Source organism: Melopsittacus undulatus, chromosome 12, assembly GCF_012275295.1.
Source record: "Melopsittacus undulatus isolate bMelUnd1 chromosome 12, bMelUnd1.mat.Z, whole genome shotgun sequence".
NCBI classification, from domain to species: Eukaryota; Metazoa; Chordata; class Aves; order Psittaciformes; family Psittaculidae; genus Melopsittacus; species Melopsittacus undulatus.
Window position 1 is genome coordinate 2,887,961 of NC_047538.1, and position 20,642 is coordinate 2,908,602.

General features: G+C 55.3%; 2 protein-coding genes across 6 annotated transcripts; both read right to left on the reverse strand.

Annotated features, from left to right (window-relative positions):
* Nucleotides 1-217: 217 nt before the first annotated feature.
* On the reverse strand, nt 218-4,511 carry NECAP2 (NECAP endocytosis associated 2). Its single transcript, XM_005145415.3, has 8 exons — nt 4,381-4,511; nt 3,863-3,963; nt 3,229-3,333; nt 2,498-2,579; nt 1,957-2,065; nt 1,457-1,619; nt 1,225-1,309; nt 218-922 (listed from the first exon to the last, which is right to left on the reverse strand). The coding sequence occupies exons 1-8, from the start codon at nt 4,506-4,508 to the stop codon at nt 880-882; spliced, it is 816 nt and encodes a 271-aa protein (XP_005145472.3). The 5' UTR covers nt 4,509-4,511; the 3' UTR covers nt 218-879.
* Nucleotides 4,512-6,191: 1,680 nt separating this feature from the next.
* SZRD1 (SUZ RNA binding domain containing 1) lies at nt 6,192-20,302 on the reverse strand. 5 transcript variants are annotated; one of them, XM_031045753.2, is made up of 4 exons: nt 20,198-20,302; nt 10,578-10,627; nt 9,429-9,680; nt 6,192-8,250 (listed from the first exon to the last, which is right to left on the reverse strand). In XM_031045753.2, the coding sequence occupies exons 1-4, from the start codon at nt 20,246-20,248 to the stop codon at nt 8,148-8,150; spliced, it is 456 nt and encodes a 151-aa protein (XP_030901613.1). In that variant the 5' UTR covers nt 20,249-20,302; the 3' UTR covers nt 6,192-8,147. The 5 variants fall into 5 exon arrangements, with proteins under 5 accessions (XP_030901613.1, XP_030901612.1, XP_030901610.2 ...); XM_031045752.2 differs by having other exon boundaries at nt 9,429-9,683; XM_031045750.2 differs by lacking the exon at nt 20,198-20,302 and adding an exon at nt 10,809-11,219 and having other exon boundaries at nt 9,429-9,683.
* Between the last annotated feature and the right edge of the window lie 340 nt (nt 20,303-20,642).

Below are 20,642 nucleotides of genomic sequence, written 5' to 3' on the forward strand. Positions count from 1 at the left end.
CAAGGAGAGGGAACCACAAAACCACATCCCAGCCCCTCTAAGGAGGGAACAACATTCCTCGTGGGCATCAAAAGCATTTGGAAGCATTAATCCCTACCTGGGGGCGCAGCTTCACTCTGAAACCATCATCCTGGTGGGAATGAAAGCCACAAAACCCCAAAACACTGGGAAAAAAATATAACAGGAGCAGGATTTTGGACCCCCCAAAAGCATCATGGAAATAGGTAAGAAAATATTTATTTGTGTAAAGAGAAATCTTAAGCCCAGCTCTGTGAAAGAGACCAACAAGGTCCTGTCCTTCATAAACTGACGAGGTAAAACCGTGTCTTCCCAAAAAAGAGGGGGAAAACCGAACTTCCCCAAGCAAGAAATGAGGAATTTCAGCATGGAAAGGCAGAGGTCCAGCTCCCCACCTCCTGCACCGTGGAGGCAAGCACTCAAGAAGAGATCAGGGCGACGCTCAGCGTTGCATTCATCAGGATCGTGCAGGGGAGATGAATCCAGGAGGATGCTCCCACCGAGGGAAGGGCTTTCCCAGCCCAAATACACATGGAGCAGCTCCAGCACATACACCTGGGAGCATTCACTCCCCCTCCTGTTATCAAGGGGAGGTGATGAAGCTGATGGCTTGTTCTTCCCAATGGAGAAGCCTCGGGAGGTTTCCTGCGATCCAGGCTGGAAAGCTGCCCAAGACAGAGAGCACCGATGTGGAGTGTTTGAAGGCACTTGTGTGTTTGCTCCCTGGCATTTACTGCAGGATTTGGATGCCAGGTGGGATTTAAGGGCAGGAGCAGGGTGTCCCGAAGCTGCTGCTTTGGTCCTGAAGGAATCCCAGTGATCCCAGCACCCGTGCAGGGAAGAGCAGCTGAGAGGATGGGGTCAGAACTGAACCCAGCCTGTGTTTGTCTGGGTAGAAGCTGACCTGGAGAAGAAAAAGGGGGAAAAAAAATCAGGTTTTAGATGCCAAAAGGGCCCATGGGACACAGGGAGGATCCTGCAGGATCAGCCCAAACTTCCCAGAGGAAGATGGGGAGGAAGAGGAAGGCAGCACCCATAGGCCTGCACTGCACTGATGCAATGTGCAGTGCTCTGAAATCCCAAAGGGGTGTTTGGGTGCAGTCATGCCCTCCTCCCCTCCCCAAATGGGTTTATCCAGGGAAATGAGCAGGAATCAAACCCCACATACAGGGAAATGGGCAGGAATCAAACCCCACAAAGCCTCACCCTGAAGCTTTGGCAAAGTCTCCCCATACATCACTGGTGGAGGCAGAGGAAGCAGCAGTCGGCTGTGGCCAGGACAAGAGGGAGTCTGGTGACCAGGGAAGTCAGGAAAAGAGAACACAAACACCAGAGATTATTTCCCTCTCTTATTCCCAAATTCCCTGCTGTTTCCCCCATTTTGATGGATGAAACAGAACCTAAAGAGCTTTACAGCCACCGCTGTGTGAGCACGGACCTGTGATGGGGGTGCCTGGGAGCGGGGTAGGATTGGAGAGTGAGGATGGGCGCTCTCCAGAAGGAAGTTTTCCTCCGGGAGGGGGTGGGAGCAAGCTCAGGCTCCCAGGAGCCACAGGCCGGGGTCTGGGGGTCCCGGTTGCTCCTTCCTTTTTCTTCATGTTCTGAAAGAAACGAGGTAAATTTGGGTTTAAATCCAGAGCCCGAGTGCCATTCCTCACAGCCACAGCTTCCCAAAGCCAAACTCTTTATCCTGGGGGAAAAAAACCCATTCTGCAGCAATATCCCACTGCAAAAGGGTCAGAGCAAGGATGGGTTTACCCTCAAATCCCCACCACAAACCCACAGACCCAGCTTTGGAACTGGGAACCACACCACAACCAGATCCCTGCCTGCAGCATTATCGTGAAGGGCTCTGTGAAGGGATTTTGGGGACAAGCTGCTGCTTCCTCTTGTTCCACCCAAGGGAAAAGGTGGGATTGAGCTGGAAGAGCTGCTCACCGCAATGTTCAGTTTGATGGTTTGTCCCTCCTTGAAGCCCAGATCCAGCTTGGGGCCCTGCTCCGGGTTCTCAGCCTGCTTGGCCAGCTCGCTCTGCTGCTTCACCCACCTGCAGCAAGCAGAGAAGCAGGAAAGGAGATGTCAGGAACCAGCCTGAGGCTCTCCCGCAGCAGTCCAGCCCCAAATCATCCCCTCTGCCTGGCAGCAGTGACTCAGAGGTGCTGGATGGGAGCTGCCACCTTCCGTGCTGGAGCAATGCATCCGCATCCCAGTGCTGCAGGAGCAGCCCCTTACAGGTGGCACAAGAAAAGAGAGAAAGGAGTTAAGGAATTTGCTCAGTTTTGGATGGGGAAGCGCAGTTTGGGACCTTGCTAATGTAGAGTGGGCAATATGAGAGAAGGGGAACTGTCTGCATAGGGAAACAGGGGTTTCCACTTCTCAACACCACCCAAGTGTGCCTCCCACTTCCTCTCCACCACTTCTGGTGAACATCTGCCACAAAAACGGAGCTGGGAAGACCCAGGGAGAGGCACAAACTCACTTAAAGTGGTCCTGGAGAGCAACGTTGAAGTCAAAAGCATCCCCTCGGTCGACAAAGCCAACTCCGATGAAGGCACGGCGGCCTGGGAAGGAGGAACAGGAAGGGTTGGAAAGACAAAGCAGCAGAGGAAGAGGGATGGGACATCCCATCGTGCCTGATGCCTCCTCCACCAGGAGCTGGGCTCATGGGGCTGAGATACAGGACTGGGAATGTCTTCTGTTTACTGGTTGTATGGACAGGCGAAGAGAAGGCTCCTGAAGGGGAGACCTGAGAGCAGCTCCAGTGCCTAAAGGGGCTGCAGGAAAGCTGGAGAGGGGCTTGGGACAAGGGCCTGTAGGGACAGGCCAAGGGGAATGGCTTGAACCTGCCCAAGAGAGGGGAGACTGAGATGAGCTCTTAGGCACAAGCTCTTCCCTGTGAGGGTGCTGAGGCAGGGTGAGTAAAACCAGCTTTAACATTTCCATAAGAGAGCGAAAGCAGAGGGAGGCATCAGGATGATGATCCTGTGTCCTCATGTTAACCCCAAGCAACAAGATCAAGTCGGTTTTAGTTCCTGGTGGAGGCCAGAGCGTGTCTGAGCCATGGGAGTGGGAGAACTCATCCCTCTGACACTGGATGCTGGGAATCTCTGGCACTTGAAAGCAAGAATCCTTCACAAATCGGAGCAGTGAGGGCAATGAGGATGTCCTGAGGTGACTTCCCCATCACGTGCCCCATGGATCAGGATGTACCATTCCCATCTTCGACCCGGATGACAAAGTATCTGCTGGAGTCTGTCACGCTCTCCACAGCGATGCCAGGGAACTGCTCCACTGGTGCCTGGGCGAAAAGCTCTCCTGGAAAAACCACAGAAACACGGAATGGTTTGAGTGGGAAGGGACCTTAAAGCTCCTCCAGTTCCAACCCCTGCCCCAGGCAGGGACCCCTTCCACTGGAGCAGCTGCTCCAAGCCCCTGTGTCCAACCTGGCCTTGAGCACTGCCAGGGATGGGGCAGCCACAGCTTCTCTGGGCACCCTGTGCCAGTGCCTCAGCACCCTCACAGGGAAGAGCTTCTGCCTAAGAGCTCATCTCAGTCTCCCCTCAGGCAGGTTCAAGCCATTCCCCTTGGCCTGTCCCTACATCCCTTGTCCCAAGCCCCTCTCCAGCTTTCCTGCAGCCCCTTCAGGCACTGGAGCTGCTCTCAGGTCTCCCCTTCAGGAGCCTTCTCTTGTCCAGGCTGCCCCAGCCCAGCTCTCTCAGCCTGGCTCCAGAGCAGAGCTGCTCCAGCCCTCGCAGCATCTCCATGGCCTCCTCTGGACACTCCCCCCTGCAGCACCTGCAGTGAGAAGGGACCCGATGGATCCATCCCCTTCTCCCCTCCTTACCCGTGGTTTTATCCTCCAGTTTGATGAAGGCGACGCTGCCCCTGGCTGTGACCCGCATCCTGCCGCTCCATGCCGGCTGCTCCAGCTGCCACTCCGCAGCCCTGCAGGACCAGGAAACAGCGCATGCAGACCCACGGGAACATCCCCATGGAGCCCATCCGCCTCAGCAACAGCACCCGGAGACCCCCCCGCGCCTTGGAAGGTGGAAGTTCCCCCGGACACCCCTCGGGTCACCCCAAAAGGGCTGCACCCACGGAAACAGACGGCAGGGACCCAGCAAGAGGTTTCGCTTCCCTTTCGGCAGCAAGAAAGCAGCTTCGTGGGGGTGCAGGGCCCTGCTTGCCCCATACCCGTCAGGGGCAGGGATGGCGGATGTGGGGGATGAGGGGATATGGGGGATGAGGGGGATGTGGGGATGAGGGGCAGCTCCCAAGCACACCCCAGTCCCCCAGGCCAGGAGGGCGCCATGGGAAGGGACCGAAGCACGGGCAGGGCTGTGGGGACGGCGGAGGCCCCACCTGTATCCGCGGTTGGAGGCCCGCGGCGGCAGGCGGTAGACGTGCACAGCCGGCTTCACACACAGCACTGCCTCGTAGTCCTCCTCCGCCGCCGCCATGGCGGCGCCGCTCTGCCCCGCCGCCTCCATGGTACCGCCCTGCTCGCAATGGGTGGGGTGGAGGGGAGGGGCTTCAGCACCAGCCGCCGCCGCCGCGCCCCCTGGCGGGCAGGAGGGCGCACTGCAAGGGGTTGGCCGGGGATTGGGAAGCAGCCCGTTACTGAGACACGTTTTAACCCGATTTCATCGTTAAAGGACATTAAATATAACAATTACGTCATTAATAAGAATTAAATAATTAATTGATAAAATTAATTACTAAGAATGAATAAGAATTAACGAATTAATAAGAATTTAGAGGGATTCAGGACCAGAGAGCAGCCAGCAGACCCCAGTTCAACCAGAGGCACCCAATAGCCCCTTACCCTGCTCCTCCAAGGGTTATCCAGCACAGCACCAAGCAGCGGGGTCAGCACGTGGCAATATCATTAATAACATTCAATTAATTACATTAATTTAATTATAATTAATTACGTAAATCATCCCTTTTTCCCCCCTCCATGGGCACAGATCACACCAGCTCTGCAAACCACATCTTCCATCTGAGCACTGCCCCTTCCCCCTCCTCAGCGAGCCCAAAACTGGGACAAAATTCATAGAACCATAGAATAGTTTGGGTTGGAAAGGACCTTAAGCTCATCCAGTTCCAACCCCCCTGCCATGGGCAAGGACACCTCACACTAAACCATGGCACCCAAGGCTCTGTCCAACCTGGCCTTGAACACTGCCAGGGATGAAGCATTCACAGCTTCCCTGGACAACCCATTCCAGTACCTCAGCACCCTTAAAGAGCTTCTTCCTTATCTCCAACCTGAACTTCCCCTGTTTCAGTCTGAACCCATCACCCCTTGTCCTATCGCTACAGTCCCTAATAGTCCCTCTCCAGCATCCTTATAGCCCCCTTCAAATACTGGAAGGCTGCTATGAGGTCTCCACGCAGCTTCTCTTCTCCAGGCTGAACAGCCACAACTTTCTCAGCCTGTCTTCATACAGGAGGTGCCCTGATCATCCTTGTGGCCTCCTCTGGACTTGTTCTAACAGTTCCATGTCCTTTCTATGTTGAGGACACCAGAACTGCACACAATACTGCAGGTGAGATCTCACAAGAGCAGAGCAGAGCAGAGGGGCAGGATCACCTGCTTCAACCTGCTGGTCACACTCCTCTTGATGCAGCCCAGGATACGGTTGCTTTCTGGGCTGTGAGTGCACACTGAACATGGCTCATGTTCATTTTCTCGTTGACTAACACCCCCAAGTCCTTCTCCTCAGGACTGCTCTGAATCTCTTCTCTGCCCAACCTGTAGCTGTGCCTGGGATAGCTCCAACCCAGGTGTAGGACCTTGCACTTGTCATGGTTAAACTTCATGAGGTTGGCATCAGCCCACCTCACAAGCGTGTCAAGGTCCCTCTGGATGTCATTCCTTCCCTCCACCGTATCAACCAAACCACACAGCTTGGTGTCATCAGCAAACTTGCTGAGGGCACACTCAATCCCACTGTCCATGTCACTGGCAAAGATGTTAAACAAGACCAGACCCAACACCCATCCCTGAGGGACACCACTTTTGGCTTCACACCAGCATAACAGCCAAAAACCTCCTTATTTTTTACCTTCCCAAGGGCTCTGCTCACAGCGGGAGCTCATCCATCACCAGCGCCCCCTCCTGCAGCAGTGCCTTAGGAATGGGGGTGGATAAAGCAGAACCAAACGGATTTTGTCGTTAAAAGTTTAAAGACATTTATTTAAAATACAATTTTATAAAACGTTTTCTTCACGGCGCACGGTTTTGGGAGGGGGTGAAAACACGCGTGGTACCGTGGTCATCCTCAGCATTCCCGGGATGAAGGGGCTTCCCGCAGGAACACTGCCGAGCCCTGCCCGCGGGCCGGCCGGCTCCTGGTCACCGGGATGGAGGAGCCGGGAGAGATCGGTGCTGGAAAAGGAGGTTTTGGTGCTGGAGATGGAGATTTCAGTGCCGAGATGGGAGGTTTGGGTGCTGGAAACGGAGATTCCGGTGATGGAGCTTGGGCGGGGGGGTGGGTTCAGTGCCGGAGATGGGACAGTTCAGAGCGACTTTAACACTGATCAGCTACACCAAACCCCACCGGATTTGGGGCTATTCAAAGCTATTTTGGGTAATCATTAAGGAAAGGCGCGGTGACTGCGGTTATTGCTGATGTCTTTCCCCTTTCCCACTCCCCCCAGGGCCTCAGCCTGACATTGGGAGGGGGATAAACATTAGGATCCCCCCCCAAAACATGGAGATACCCAGGGGATCCCTGCCCACCACCCCCTCGCCACCATCCTCAGCGCTTGAATGAGCCCATTAACGGGGTCACTGAGACACAGGTAGGTTTATTTGACCGTTTGGGGTTGGGTTGAACACGTCTGTGGGTGTCCAGGCACTTCCCTGCACGTGGAGGACACCGGGATTCACTCCTTTACCCCTGCACCTACAGAGCATGAAGCGGCACAATCCTGCGCCCAGAACCAGCAATGGTTTTCCAGGTCCCGTCCCCTCCAGGACAAGGATTTAGTGTTCATCTCATCCCTCAATATTAAAGTAGGTCAGCTTCATCCAGGGGGGGGAATATCCAGGTTTTCACCATCACCAGCCTCCCTGGCCTCTTCCTGGGAGCTGGAGGAGGAGCATCACTTCCCAGCAGCCACCGGTACGAAGCGGGAATCATCCAGACTTGAGCCAGCACTGGGTTTCTTCCCTGATGTCTGTGATTCCAGGAGGGAAACGCAGCTCGTACCGTGACCATTCATGACACAGCCATGGGACACCCCATTCCCTGGCCACACAAGCCTCATTCCACAGAACAGAGCAGCACCTTCTCCTCCGTGCAATGGATTCCTAATCCTTCTCCTCCTGGTGCTCTCAGCCAGATGGGAAGCGTTTTCCTGGGATGGGGGCACGCTCCCTGCTCCCCAAATATAAAAAGAAAGCCAAAAAAACAACCATAAAAGGTGATTTGAAGCTTTTCCTCAAAGCCAGCAGAAAACATCAGCCAAGCTCTACCAGGAGCAGGATGTAAACTCGGTCATCGGGCTCCAAGGGCTCCCAAAGGTGGGAATCCGGAGTCTGCACCCCCTGTGCTTGGCAGAAGTGGAAATGGAGAAGGAGAAGCAAGCAGCTGCCAAAGGCGAGCTGGGAAAAGCTGCAGCAATTCATTGAAATTCCTTGTTGGAAGCTTAACTCCCTCTCACAACGAACCCCAAGAGCTCAAACCCATCCCATGCGCTCCGCTGCTCCACCATACAGACAGTGAAGAGGACATGAAATAAGGAGATCCTTTGAACCAGAACTCGCTCCTAAGGTGATGAGGACAACATGTGTGTCTGGGGAGCATTCCCATGGGCTTTGCTTCCTTAAATCCCGGGTGACGAGGACGACAAACGTTATTGCTGGCGCTATCTGCAGCCCAAGCACCGTGCCCGCGGCTCCCTGCACCCATCCGAGTCCTTTAACCCCCCCCCTTGTCGTCCCGGCCATGTGGGGACAGCCCTTCGCCATCTGTGGGTCACAGTGGGTGGCGAGGGGAGGTCACAGTGCGTGGGGATGAAGGTCACAGTGGGCAGAGCAAAGGGGATCACAGTGCAAAGAACCCGGGGAGTTCCCTTTGCTCAAGTCCGACGCAGGAGCATCTCCCTCCTGCCTGCCTCTATCTGCGCTGCTTGAAGCCTTGGGAGCCGTCGGGACCCAGGGGTTGCCTAATCACATTGTTGGGCTGCCTGGTGTCTTCGGGCTGGGAGATCCTGGGGGGCCTGCAAGGAGAGAGGAGGTCAGAGGAGGAGGTTGGATCTGGTGATGCCTGAGGTCCCTTCCAGCCTGGGATGCTGTGATCCTGCACCCGCCTCGGTGGGAAGCCACCACCAAGGAACAATCCATGCACATCACACCCTGGACAAGGAATGTGACCCAACCCAAACCAGCACTTAGGTTTCTATGCAAGGAACTCACAGCACAATGCCTCCAAGTGACCTGTGTGCAGTAAAGAGCATTCACACCCTCCCTTCTGTATGTGCTGGTTTCAAGCCTAAGCCCCCAGGGCAGATGAAGAAATGTCCTGCTGGGATAACCCAGAAAGAACCCCCCCCCCCCGTGTGCTGGGCTGCACCCCCAGAGCATGAGCAGCAGCTCAGGGAGGGGATCCTGCCCCTCTGCTGAGCTCTGGGGAGACCCCCCCTGCAGCCCTGATCCAGCTCTGGGGCAGCAGCACAAGAGGGACCTGGAGCTGTTGGAGCGAGGCCAGAGGAGGCCATGGAGCTGCTGCGAGGGCTGGAGCAGCTCTGCTCTGGAGCCAGGCTGAGAGAGCTGGGCTGGGGCAGCCTGGACAAGAGAAGGCTCCTGAAGGGGAGACCTGAGAGCAGCTCCAGTGCCTAAAGGGGCTGCAGGAAAGCTGGAGAGGGGCTTGGGACAAGGGCCTGTAGGGACAGGCCAAGGGGAATGGCTTGAACCTGCCCAAGAGAGGGGAGACTGAGATGAGCTCTTAGGCAGAAGCTCTTCCCTGTGAGGGTGCTGAGGCGCTGGCACAGGGTGTCCAGAGAAGCTGTGGCTGCCCCATCCCTGGCAGTGTTCAAGGCCAGGTTGGACACAGGGGCTTGGAGCAGCTGCTCCAGTGGAAGGGGTCCCTGCCTGTGGCAGGTGTTGGAACTGGGTGAGCTTTAAGGTCCCTTCCAACCCAAACTATTCTGGGGTTCTATGAACCCTGCTTGTCCACACACCCTTCTTTCCCCCCAGCATGCTCTTCCAGGGATCAAAGATCAACTGAAGAACCACATCAGGCACTTCCCTGCAGTCCCATCTACTTGAGGTTTAGGACCCCCTGCTTTCTCCCAAAGCAACTCCTCTCCTTGCTGGCCTCACTCCGCTCTTCAGGGAGCTTCTGTTCCGGGAGCTGGCTCGCAAGGAGCACACACAGTGCACAGGGAGCTGCTCTCACCTATCCAGGATGGGTTTCTCCTGCTCTTCTTCAGGGCTGGCACTGCCCAATATTCGTTTCCTGGCTTCCGCGTACTCCGCTTCCCGCTGCGCCAAGGATTTCACCGGGAAGGCCGGCCTGCTGGCGGAGTTGGGATTGCTGAGCACACCGTTGGTGGTCGGCCTCTTGAGGATGCGGATCTGGGGGGGAGGTCCTGCAGGGAGGCTGTCGTCCTGAATCACGATCGGCACTTTAGGAGGGGATTTGGACTTTCTGCTGGTGGGAAGGGATAAACAGGAGGTTGGTTCTGGTTCCCGGCACCAAGCAGGTTTTCCTGCTCGCCATGGGAATTCCTGCCTGTTGGATGTCATCCTGTGAATAAGGGGCAGCCTGTGATAATTAAAGACCCTGCTATATGTGTAACCCTAAACTAGAGCAGCTCAGCAGGGGCTGGAAAATCTGTCCCTTCTGCCTTCCACACCTTCAGGCGAAGGGAAGCAGATCCTGGGCTGAAGTTTGAGTGTTTCTATGTGTAGATATTGGTATCAGCACCACGATCCCATTCCCTGTTAGGGCTGCCCTCATCAGGACACCCAGCCCAAGCTGCCACTTCACTCCTAAGGGCCAGCCTTGGTCTCTGTCACCATCCACATTGCTGCTACGGTCCCTTCTCTCTGTGGCATTCCCAGAGAAGTGAAACCACAACTCCTTCAGCGGCCTCCCAGGAATCAGAGGGGTGAAAACAAGCCCACCCCAACAAAAGACTTGTCACAAGTGATTACAGACAGGCAGTAACAGCCCCCCCCATCCCAACCCAAAGCAAGCAGGAAGAGAGAGTCTCCCTGATGCAAGCCCTGTCAAGCCAAGCCAGGGCCGGGAGCTGGGATTACCTGACTCACCCTCAGTGCCTGTGTCTCACCTGCCTGCTCCAGCGCTGCAGCTACAGCCAGCCTGGAAGACCCAGCTCTGAAACCAACTCATTCCAAGCAGCTTTCCACTCCCCTGTTATGGATCGAAAGGGCCATCTAGTGGCTTGAGCACGGAATTCCCTGGTTCTGATCTCAGAACTCGGCGGGGTCTCCTGTTTGAAGCCCTTTCCCTGCTGTTCCCTCTCCCCAGCTCTCAGGAAAAGAAGGCTGGGTTTTAAACCAAGCCGTGCAGCACCATTACCTTTCCTTCTGTGTGATCTTCAGCTTCCTCTCCAACCGCCTGTCTATCTCCTGAAAGGAAAAAGATGAAGCATGAAAACCTGAAGGTTCATCTCAAGGACTGTCTGCACCCACATTTCATTGTCCTTTACAGTGAAGCCAGAAAGGGGGCACAAACAGAGCGTGTGTCTCCACCTGAGGATGACTTCATCAAGAGCCAAGCCACCACCTACATCCATAGCCATTAATACACCTCCAGCAGGCCGTGGGTCTTGTGTGTCCCGGGGCGAGGGCTCATTGTCAGGACAGCTCTATCAAGGGTGAGGAGCCATGGGAATACACAGGGAGGTATTCCCGGATCCGAGCAGGAGCTGGCACCAAACCTCTAGTGCAGAGCAGCAGCAGCAGGCGCCGGCCGGGGCGATGCCTGTCCTGTGTGCCTGATCCCAGCCCTGCAGCCTGCAGCCATCCGGAGGCCTGGCCGGCAGGGCCACATTCCTGCTGCAATGAGCCCTGCTTCCCAAACCCAGCCCTGCCCTGCCCCAGTGCACCCAAGGAGCAGGGCACAGCTCAGCCTCCCTGTGCTTCTCCCCTCCACACCATCGCTGTAGAGTCCTCCATGGGCATTAAGACACTGCGAAGACCCTCAATGCCAACTGAGTGTAGCTCTAAGCACGTCAACTCCTGCCCCAAGCTTGGATTTACCTTCCCAAAGGTGTCTGTGTTATGCAATTGGAGTTATTCTGATGGGAATCTTGGCTAACCAGGAAAACAAAGCCGGCTTCCAGGATCCTCACTGATGCAATGATGGGTTTAACCACCACTGAAAAGGGGAACAAAGCCACCTGTGAGTGTCCCAGTTCCACCAGCTGATAACTGGCAATACTGCAGGAATTCCAAGCTCCTGGCAGGATGCAGCTGCTCCACTTTAGGGGCTGGTTTGCTCAACCCCACTGCGAGCTCCCTGCCCTGCTGTCAGAAACCACAACAGGCACAACCCAGGGAAGGAACTGGTTTGCACAGTAATTCCCTGCTGCCCCAGTAAGCAGGGAATGAACACAAGTCACAACAAGGTGCTTGGTCACACAGCAGGGGTTGGAGCTGGAGGAGCCTTGAGGTCCCTTCAACCCAAACCAGGCTGGGATTCTCTGGCTCTGAGCAGCCCAGCATCCATGAAATAATGGTGTTTTAGGCAGACAAAAGGCAGGAGGTTGAATTTTCTCCCAGTCTCTGTCCTGGAAGGTGATGAGCGATGCGTAGGAACAAACCCAGGGACTGGAGGCCAGGTTATGGCTAGAGCCTCCCATTGAGGGCAAATGAACCTGCAGGTTCCTTCCTCTTCCCTGGCAGCAAAATCCCATCCCAAGCACTGGGGGGATTTTGGGAGGATAGAATGAAATGTGCAGCAGCTGCTTCCCACCTGCAAAGACCAAGGACCAGCCAGCAGGGAAATGGATATCGCAGCAAGGATGGAGACCTCCTAGAGCAGCTGCTGGCTAACAATGGCACTCAACCTAAGGGGAAGGGGTTTCTCACGTGCCTACACCAGGAGAGGCCGTATCCTGCTGGAGAATTGTGTTTCAAGCACTTTTCCCCTCACCACACCTCCCTGGGGCATCTGGAGGCAGTGAACTGGAAGGAACATCCTTAAACATCCCTCACTGAAGCCTTCAAGCAGAGGAGAGGGATGACAGGAAGATGATGCAGGGTGGGGAAAGCACCGTCAAGAGTGACGGTGCTGAAGCACACCAGACAAGCTCAGCAGCCCATGGTGAGGCCCATGGGGCACAGAAGCACAGCAAGGAAGGCTCTGTCTGTGCTCTGCTCCCTGGCACAGGAGCTGGGTTTGATGAACACCACATTTCCACATCGCTGGTGGCTCCACAGCTCAGTGCTGGGGCTCACGTCGTGGTCCATGCGCTGGGCTATGGGATCCTGTAATTGCACAGCCTTGGATCGACCTCAACGGGTGACAAACACCTGATTAATGGGCCTGTCAGGGCTGAGCAGCTCTGCACACCCTCACACACACACACACACACACACACACATCCTCTGACACCAGAGCCTGCAGCTTCCCCTACCAAACAGAGTCCTCTGCTGTGCTTAACACAAACACATGCCAAGGAATCCTTCGAAACCTCTGTTTGGGACACATTGCTCCCCAAAACAATTCCTTTCCACCTCTGTTTGACTCCTGTGCAGATAACTGCTGGCAAAACACTTGGTATTTTGTCTCTCATCACAGAATCCCAGCCTGGTTTGGGTTGAAGGGACCTTAAAGCTCCTCCAGCTCCAACCCCTGCCACAGGCAGGGACCCCTTCTACTGGAACAGCTGCTCCAAGCCCCTGTGTCCAACCTGGCCTTCAACACTGCCAGGGATGGGGCAGCCACAGCTTCTCTGGGCACCCTGTGCCAGTGCCTCAGCACCCTCACAGGGAAGAGCTTCTGCCTTATCTCCAACCTGAACTTCCCCTGTTTCAGTTTGAACCCATCACCCCTTGTCCTGTCGCCCCAGTCCCTGATGAAGAGTCCTTCCCCAGCATCCTTGTAGTCCCCTTCAGACTCTGGAAGCTGCTCTGAGGTCTCCACATCCCTCCACAGTCATCAGTGGTCACCAAGTGCTCACAAACCAGCACACACCAGCTCCTCACCCAAAGCAAAGAGCAGTGAAACCATCCTCCAAGCTCCACCATCAGCTCAGAGCCATGCTGTGTTCTGCTTCCTCCACACATGAAGATGCTGGCAGAACAGCCTAAAACAGCCACCAGCCCCAATACACACGTGTCCCTTCACCCCAGCCACGTTAGCCTCACACAATGCTGTGCTGCTGGGAGCATTCCAGCTGCCTGCATTGGGTACAAAGAGCCTCCCTTTGTGTGCAAAAGCAAGTGTAATAACAGCAGCTCCCTCCTCACACACACCTCTTGATGTACTCAATGTTGTGTTCTCTTTGAAATGCAGGGCTTGACCCCGTTTTGCCTCAGCAAGAATCAAGCTCTGGGTGTTGAACATGACTGTGTCTGAAGGGGAGGTGTTTGGATGTGGAGAGCATCACAGATGCAGGCAGGCAGCCCTGAATCACGCTGCCAGACCAAGCCTCACACTGCACCAAGCTGAGCAGCAGAACCACCTTGACAGGGCTCATTCCTAAGGAAAAAGCACCCCGAAATTCCCTGCTGCTGCTCCACAGGGATGTGTTTGCCTGCTGATGTCATTCCCTGCCCACTGCTGTGTCACGCTGCCACCAAGCTGGGTGGTAATGAGATAAAATTAGGCCCTGACGTGCAGGGTGAATGCCAGGAACACTACAACAACCCAAAGGCACGAGCCCAGAGGAGAGGCCACCAGAGCTGGCACCCCGGGGGCATCACACTGCACATTCCCAGATCCCAAACCCAGCCATGAATCTCCTTAGGAGGCTCTCCTGGTTTTTATTTCCCAAATCATCTTCTTTCTATACCCAACCCCCCCCTTATTTCTATACTTCCCCCCCCGCCCTCCCCAGTTCAAACCACTCGCCCCAAGGATTAGCAAAGAATCTCAGCAAACTATTTTTAGGGCTATTATGTCTGGGGACTAAAAAGGACCCAAACACACACAGAGAGCATGAAGAAGACACTGTTCTTTGACATTTAAACCGCATTTGTAGGTGAGGACGTCATGGAAACAACTCCAGCCCAATCCCAACCATCCTTCCCAGCCTTTAACCCCGGGACAAACAGCACTGCATAAAAGGATTGATAAAACACCTCCTAGAAGGCAGTTGGACAGACACCAACGCACAAACCTGCTGCTCAGACCCATCCCAAGTGAGAACCCCACCAACACAGAGGATAGCTCAGTGATGTTATGGGTACTTGGAGACTGATGATGCTCCCGACAATGTGCCTTCCAGAAGGGGTGTCCCCATGGATCACGTGGGGGTTAAGGCACATTCCCAAGGAAACCCAGTTTTCCAGGGTATTGCAAAGCACAGGGAGAAGCTGGAGTCAGGCCTCACGATGGCTGAAAGAACTTTGTTGGAGTAACTGTAATGCATTAGATATGTCTATGGAATTATCCTTCCCATCCCTGTCAGCAGGGACTCTGAACAGACTCTGGTGGAGCAGGGGAAGGGATAACAACGTAGTGCTGGGGTTTATTTCCAGTTCAGTGAGTAAACCAGAACTGAATGTCTGCAGGGAAACACAAGTTTGGGCTTTACACCAACCCCTTCTGTTGGCAGGACAATTCCTCCCCACCTCCCAAATAAGGTGACTGCAGGAATCCAGGAGACAGCCACCAGCACAGTCATGGATACAGGATGCTCTCCTAGATAGGTGATAACACGTCACATACACAGCTCTAGAAAACCATTAACCACAGTCTGGGATGTATTTACTGGACATTCCCCCTGAGCACAACCCTCCACACTTCCTCACCCAAGTGATGGGTAAGATCCAACCCAGAAAGAGGGAATTGAGGCTGGAGCTGCATGCTCCTTCACCAACCAAACCAAAGCCTTGTCCAGACCAGAGCATCACCAGATCCTCTGGCATCTTCTATAGGACAGGAGATGAGCTTTGAGGCCTGGTTCATATTCTCTTCTGTAGACAAGAACCAGGTTTTCAGAGCTGAGGTTACCAAAGCTGCTCCTGATTCCCAACCCCTCACAGCAGCAGATACAGACTCACCAAAAGCACCATCAAGTCTGAGCAGGAGCAGATAATCCTCTGCCACCTCCAAGCTGCCTCCTCATTAGGTACCTACTTCTTTGCTCTGAAGATAAATTAATCTTCTATTAATTACAGGAACATTGCAATTCCTGAGGCTATCCTGAGAATCAAAACTGCTCCATTAATTAATTCCCTGTGTTACTGTGCTTATGTTAAACCAAGCCTCAGATGCTTCTCAGCTGCGCCGGCATTTACATCTTCCATAGGTAGATAACGCTCCTGGCAGCAGGATACAGGGAAACCAGACACAGGAGTATTTTTGGGAACAAGCCTGGCGGGCGCCACACGGTATTCCCAGCACGGACACGTTACAGGAGGGGGAAAGCACTTGGGACAAACACTTCTCAGCTGCAGGCTGGGAACTGACTGACACCCTTTATCAACCTAGAAGCAAAACAGAGATTAAGCCCTAGCAAAAGCCCTCTGCCAAGGGCCTGGAACATCTCTTAATCCCGAAGATCACCTTTGCCTTCCACACCCATGTCCCTGCACAGGGTCACATCCAGCTGCTCCTCAAGGTCTGAGCAACACGGGCAGGACCTGTGGCAACATCCCCAAAGCCATTTCCAACCTGCAAACAGCATTTTCTCCTACCAAACAAAACATCTTTGCCCCAGCAACCCAGAGCAGTGGGAACGGAACCTTTCCTTTCCCAGCTTTAAGGTTCTGGTGACACTGCAAACACATACAGGGAACAGTCAGCAAAAGCTTTACAAACAGCATTTTGGTCCATGAAGACAAACCCCATCCTAAAGGGGCTGCAGGAAAGCTGGAGAGGGGCTTGGGACAAGGGCCTGTAGGGACAAGCCAAGGGGAATGGCTTGAACCTGCCCAAAAGAGGGGAGACTGAGCTGAGCTCTTAGGCACAAGCTCTTCCCTGTGAGGGTGCTGAGGCGCTGGCACAGGGTGCCCAGAGAAGCTGTGGCTGCCCCATCCCTGGCAGTGTTCAAGGCCAGGTTGGACACAGGGGCTTGGAGCAGCTGCTCCAGTGGAAGGGGTCCCTGCCCGTGGCAGGGGTTGGAGCTGGGTGAGCTTTAAGGTCCCTTCCAGCCCAAACCAGGCTGGGATTGTGTGATCCTCACAGCCCTGACATCAAAACCCAGCACTGATCCTCCCGGGTGCAGCTCCTGCAAAGCAAAACCCCATCAGTTCCTCCTCTGGTGGCACAAGCTGGACTGGAGTCACCGCACTGCATATGGAAACATTTCCCTTTCGACTTCTCTGTGCTTCAACCCCATCTAGCAACTCAAAGCTAAAACCCTTACAAGCAGGGAACGCTCTGCCTTTGCTGCAGGCTCAATCCCAGGCCCTCTGACCACTTTAGAGACGACAAAAAGGTTTTCTTCCCCACCCTGGGGCCTCACCGAGTGCCAGGCACAAGCAGGAGACAACCCCTGTCCCCACACAGGAGGGACAAAGGTCAGTGACACATTCAGCTGCTCTCACCCTCCCCAGGTGGCTGGGCTGCAGATCATCAGGGCGAGCATCTCGTGCTGCTGGTGATCAGTGAAGCAAGGAGCAGCCTGAGCAAGGGACTTCGAGTCTGGACTGCGATGGGATAGGTGTGAACCTATCCAGTTCCTCCAGTAGGAAGGTTGGATGCAGCTGCCCTGTAAACTGTGCATCAGCAGCAAACTGAGGTGGAGAAAAGACACCCGAGAGGATCAGGTTTGACAGTTTTTAACCCATTTTGGGCTCCCAGACTGATTTCAACTCAGAATCTGTGCAGAGAACACGTAAGTTCCTCATTCAGGTGACACTGATACAAATTCTCCTTAACAAAGGAATAAGCAATCCCTGAATAGCTTGAAGGACACCAGCTCAAGACTGAGAGTTACCTGTGACCCAGGACATGGATGGGGCTTCCAGCCCAATTCTGGAGCTCAGCTTCCCACCTGACGCTTAATTATAAGGTTTAGGCAGGTAAATAGACTGAGGTGTCCCAAACAGAGCTTTCTCATCCATGATTCCCTCTCCCCTAGAGCCAGGCAGGCCACACAAAAGCCCTGTATGAAGTCATCCGAGTGTTTACTAACCCAGACTCCTCATTTAGACTCTTCAGTTGTTATTTGCACCCTGGTTTCCACCTGTAATTCACAGAGCACCAAAACCTCCCCATTCCATAGGCGTTTTCAAGGTGTCATGAGGCAGCAATGGGATAACACAGATGGAAGGGACCCCCAGAGCTCTGCTGCACGTGGTTGCTCCGGGGGTGGCACGTACCCAAAGAGCTGCTCTGGCAAGCACTGGGGAACTCCAGTGACAGGGGGTAAAACCCAAGCAGAAACCACACAGAAGATGTGGAGACCCAAAAAGGCAACCTCAAGAGCAGCAGACATGCTTGAGGAGCTGCTTTGCAGCTACTTCACTGACCAAACCATGGCAGAAGATCTGCTACAGGTTTCTTGGGGGGTTTCCCCTTCACTTAAAGTGATTTTAGCACTGCTTCTGTTGGAAGGCAGATCTGTAAGAGAGATGGGAGGTGAATTGTAACTGAGAGACCGCAGCATCTCTGGGCAGGCTGGAACCACCTTCTTGTGCACAAGTTCACAGCCTAACATCCAGAACAGGACCAGCACTAACATGTGATGTGCTCTTTGTCCTAAGGAACCCATCTGGGTGGAATATTAACACAGTGAGAAGGAAGCAACAACTCCCAAAGGCCATCAGGGATCTTCAGCACAGAGATGTGCTGAAGGGTCTAACATAAATGACAGCAACGCAGGTCCTCAAGAGCTTGAAGGACGAGGAGCAGAGTCTGTGTTCAAAGCTGCTCCTTGATGTGTGACTTATGTTTTATTGCATACTCCTCTTGAGCACTGCCTGCTGCTGGCCTGTGCCTTCTGGGGATTTGTCTTGTGCTGCCTCCAATCCACAGCAAGTGAGATAAAAGCAGAAGAATAAAATCACAGAATCCCAGCTGGGTTTGGGTTGAAGGGACCTTAAAGCTCCTCCAGCTCCAACCCCTGCCACGGGCAGGGACCCCTTCCACTGGAGCAGCTGCTCCAAGCCCCTGTGTCCAGCCTGGCCTTGAACACTGCCAGGGATGGGGCAGCCACAGCTTCTCTGGGCACCCTGTGCCAGCGCCTCAGCACCCTCACAGGGAACAGCTTCTGCCTTATCTCCAACCTGAACTTCCCCTGTTTCACTCCGAACCCATCACCCCTTGTCCTATCACTGCAGTCCCTGAAGAGTCCCTCTCCAGCATCCTTGTAGCCCCCTTCAGACACTGGAAGCTGCTCTGAGGTCTCCACACAGCTTCTCTTCCCCAGGCTCAACAGCCCCAGTGCTCTCAGCCTGTCTGAAGACACAGGTATCCTGTACTGACAGGACCTGGCCACCTCACCCCTTCCCTGTGCATCCCTTTTCACCTCCACCATGAGGCCCATCTCACTCGGGCAGGTCCCAGGCTCCTGGCCCACAACAGCAGCAGGGCTTGGGCACAGAGATCAGCCAACAAGCGAATCAGTCATGCTGCTGCTCTGCACCATGGCCTCTTCCTGCCCTCTGCTCTCCACCTCTGGCAGCTCTGCTTCTGCAGCAGCACAGCCCAACTGCATCCACATCCATTGGGACCATGAAAAACCCTTGGTCAGGCAGAGGCTGGGCTCCCCTGCTCCATCCCACCGTGCTTCCTGCAGCCACCAGCAGCAGCAGAGGGGCTCCTTCCTGCAGGCAGGGCTTGGAAATGACCTCTCTAAACCACAGCAGACGCCAGGAGGCAGCTCCTGGCCCTTGTCTTACCCAAGAGGAGCTCCTGCCGCAGACACCTTTGCTTGTGCAGGCACCCCAAGCCCCCACAACTGCCAAAGCAGCTGCAAGAGCAGCGGCAGCTCCTCAAGAGGGCTTGATGAAGACAAAACCCCCATGAGTTTGAACTGGAAAAGGGGGTGAGAACGGCCTCTTCCTTCTTAGGGCTTTAGAAGCACACCTACAAGGGACAGGCTGGAAAGGACAGCGAGGACAGACAACCGCTGCCCGGGATCTGAGCAGCCCTGCAATTTTAAACCATTACTCAAGGCCACAGCTATCAGCACCGCCGGGGACACGAGTTATGTCCCTTCATGGAGCGACTGAACCGCAGCACCCAGCACAAGGCTCCACAGGCCCTGGCACCGGGCGAGCGCTGGGCTCGGGGATGGGTTGAGTTACAGGCTCTATTTTGCCACCCTCTCGCCGGGCAGACGTAACCCAATCTCCCGAGCGGCCTCAGCCTTTTCACCAAGTCATTGTTACGAAGTCCTTTTGCCCTCTGGTTGGTCATGAACGCATTCAGACAGGAGGGTGCGTGCTAAAGGCTCGGTGGGAGCCCCCCGCAGACCCCAGCCCAGGTCCCTGCTAAAGGAATAGGTTTATTCCACGCTTCAGAGCCTCTCGGGGGTGAGAGCCTCAGCTCTGGAGCTATTAACAAGCAACAACCTCAGCTACGAGCCACGATTTGTGCTACTGAAGCAGCACGTTAACACGGAGCCAAGGGGGTAAAGGGGCTTCTGCTGTGACCCCCCTCACCCCCGGCAGACGCAGCCCACCCTGCGAGGCTTAACGTGGCTTACCCTGCCGTGGCCCCACAGCAGCAGGGCCCAGCACCCCCACACGCACCCCAGCGCCCGCAGCTTTGTCCCGGCCCTGCCCGCAGCCCCACACGGCCGCAGGAACCCAGAACTGTGTCTGGACACCGGGAGGCAGCCGGAGGGGCGCGGAGCGGCTCCCACACCACCGGGGGATGGAGAAGAGGCGAGCGGGAGGCACTGGGGACGGATACAGCCCCCCCTCACCGAGCGAGGCCGCGGTCCCTTTAAGAGGCCTAGCAGGCGCTCAGGGCCCACCGCCCGGCTGACCGCGCCCCGCCGGCGGTCGGTCCCTCCCGCTGCCCTCGGCCGCTGCCCCCCCGGTGCCCGGTGCCGGCCCCGCCGCCGGGCTCACCCCGCTGTCGGCCGCCTCCTCCCAGCTCTCGGCGACCTCCTCATCTTCCATTTTAATTGCCCTCCGCCGCCGCCAGCCTCGCACTGCGCATGCGCGCCCGGCCGCGAGCGGCCCGAGGAGAGGTGAGGCGGCCGGCGCGTGCGCCGGGAGCCGCTGCGGGGCGAGCACGTGCGGGCGCGCCCTGCGGGGGGCAGGAGAAGAGGCTGCGCGGCCGCGCCCCCTGGCGGACGGGAGGACCGGGGTCAGCCTGGGAGCACACGAGGTTTTGGGGTGGTTTCCCTTCTTTTAGCCATTCTCATCCGGTCACACAACCCGTCTGTCCTTCCCACCTCGGCTCCATTAACACCTCAGCTACTCCTCAGTGCCCAGTCCCAACCTTTAAACCCAAAATAAAACATCATTTATTCGTTTTATCTTGTTTCTTGCCATGACAGACACAACTGTA

Excerpts from the sequence above, each read along its gene's own strand:
- NECAP2 (XM_005145415.3), bottom strand. The coding sequence starts at position 4,508 with ATGGAGGCGGCGGGGCAGAGCGGCGCCGCCATGGCGGCGGCGGAGGAG. Across the intron at positions 3,964-4,380 it reads GCCTCCAACCGCGGATACAG|GGCTGCGGAGTGGCAGCTGG; the intron begins GTGGGGCCTCCG and ends CTGGTCCTGCAG. Across the intron at positions 2,066-2,497 it reads GCTCTCCAGGACCACTTTAA|GTGGGTGAAGCAGCAGAGCG; the intron begins GTGAGTTTGTGC and ends TGCTTGCTGCAG.
- SZRD1 (XM_031045752.2), bottom strand. The coding sequence starts at position 20,248 with ATGGAAGATGAGGAGGTCGCCGAGAGCTGGGAGGAGGCGGCCGACAGC. Across the intron at positions 10,628-20,197 it reads AGGAGGCGGCCGACAGCGGG|GAGATAGACAGGCGGTTGGA; the intron begins GTGAGCCCGGCG and ends TTTTCCTTTCAG. Across the intron at positions 9,684-10,577 it reads AAGATCACACAGAAGGAAAG|CAGAAAGTCCAAATCCCCTC; the intron begins GTAATGGTGCTG and ends CCTTCCCACCAG.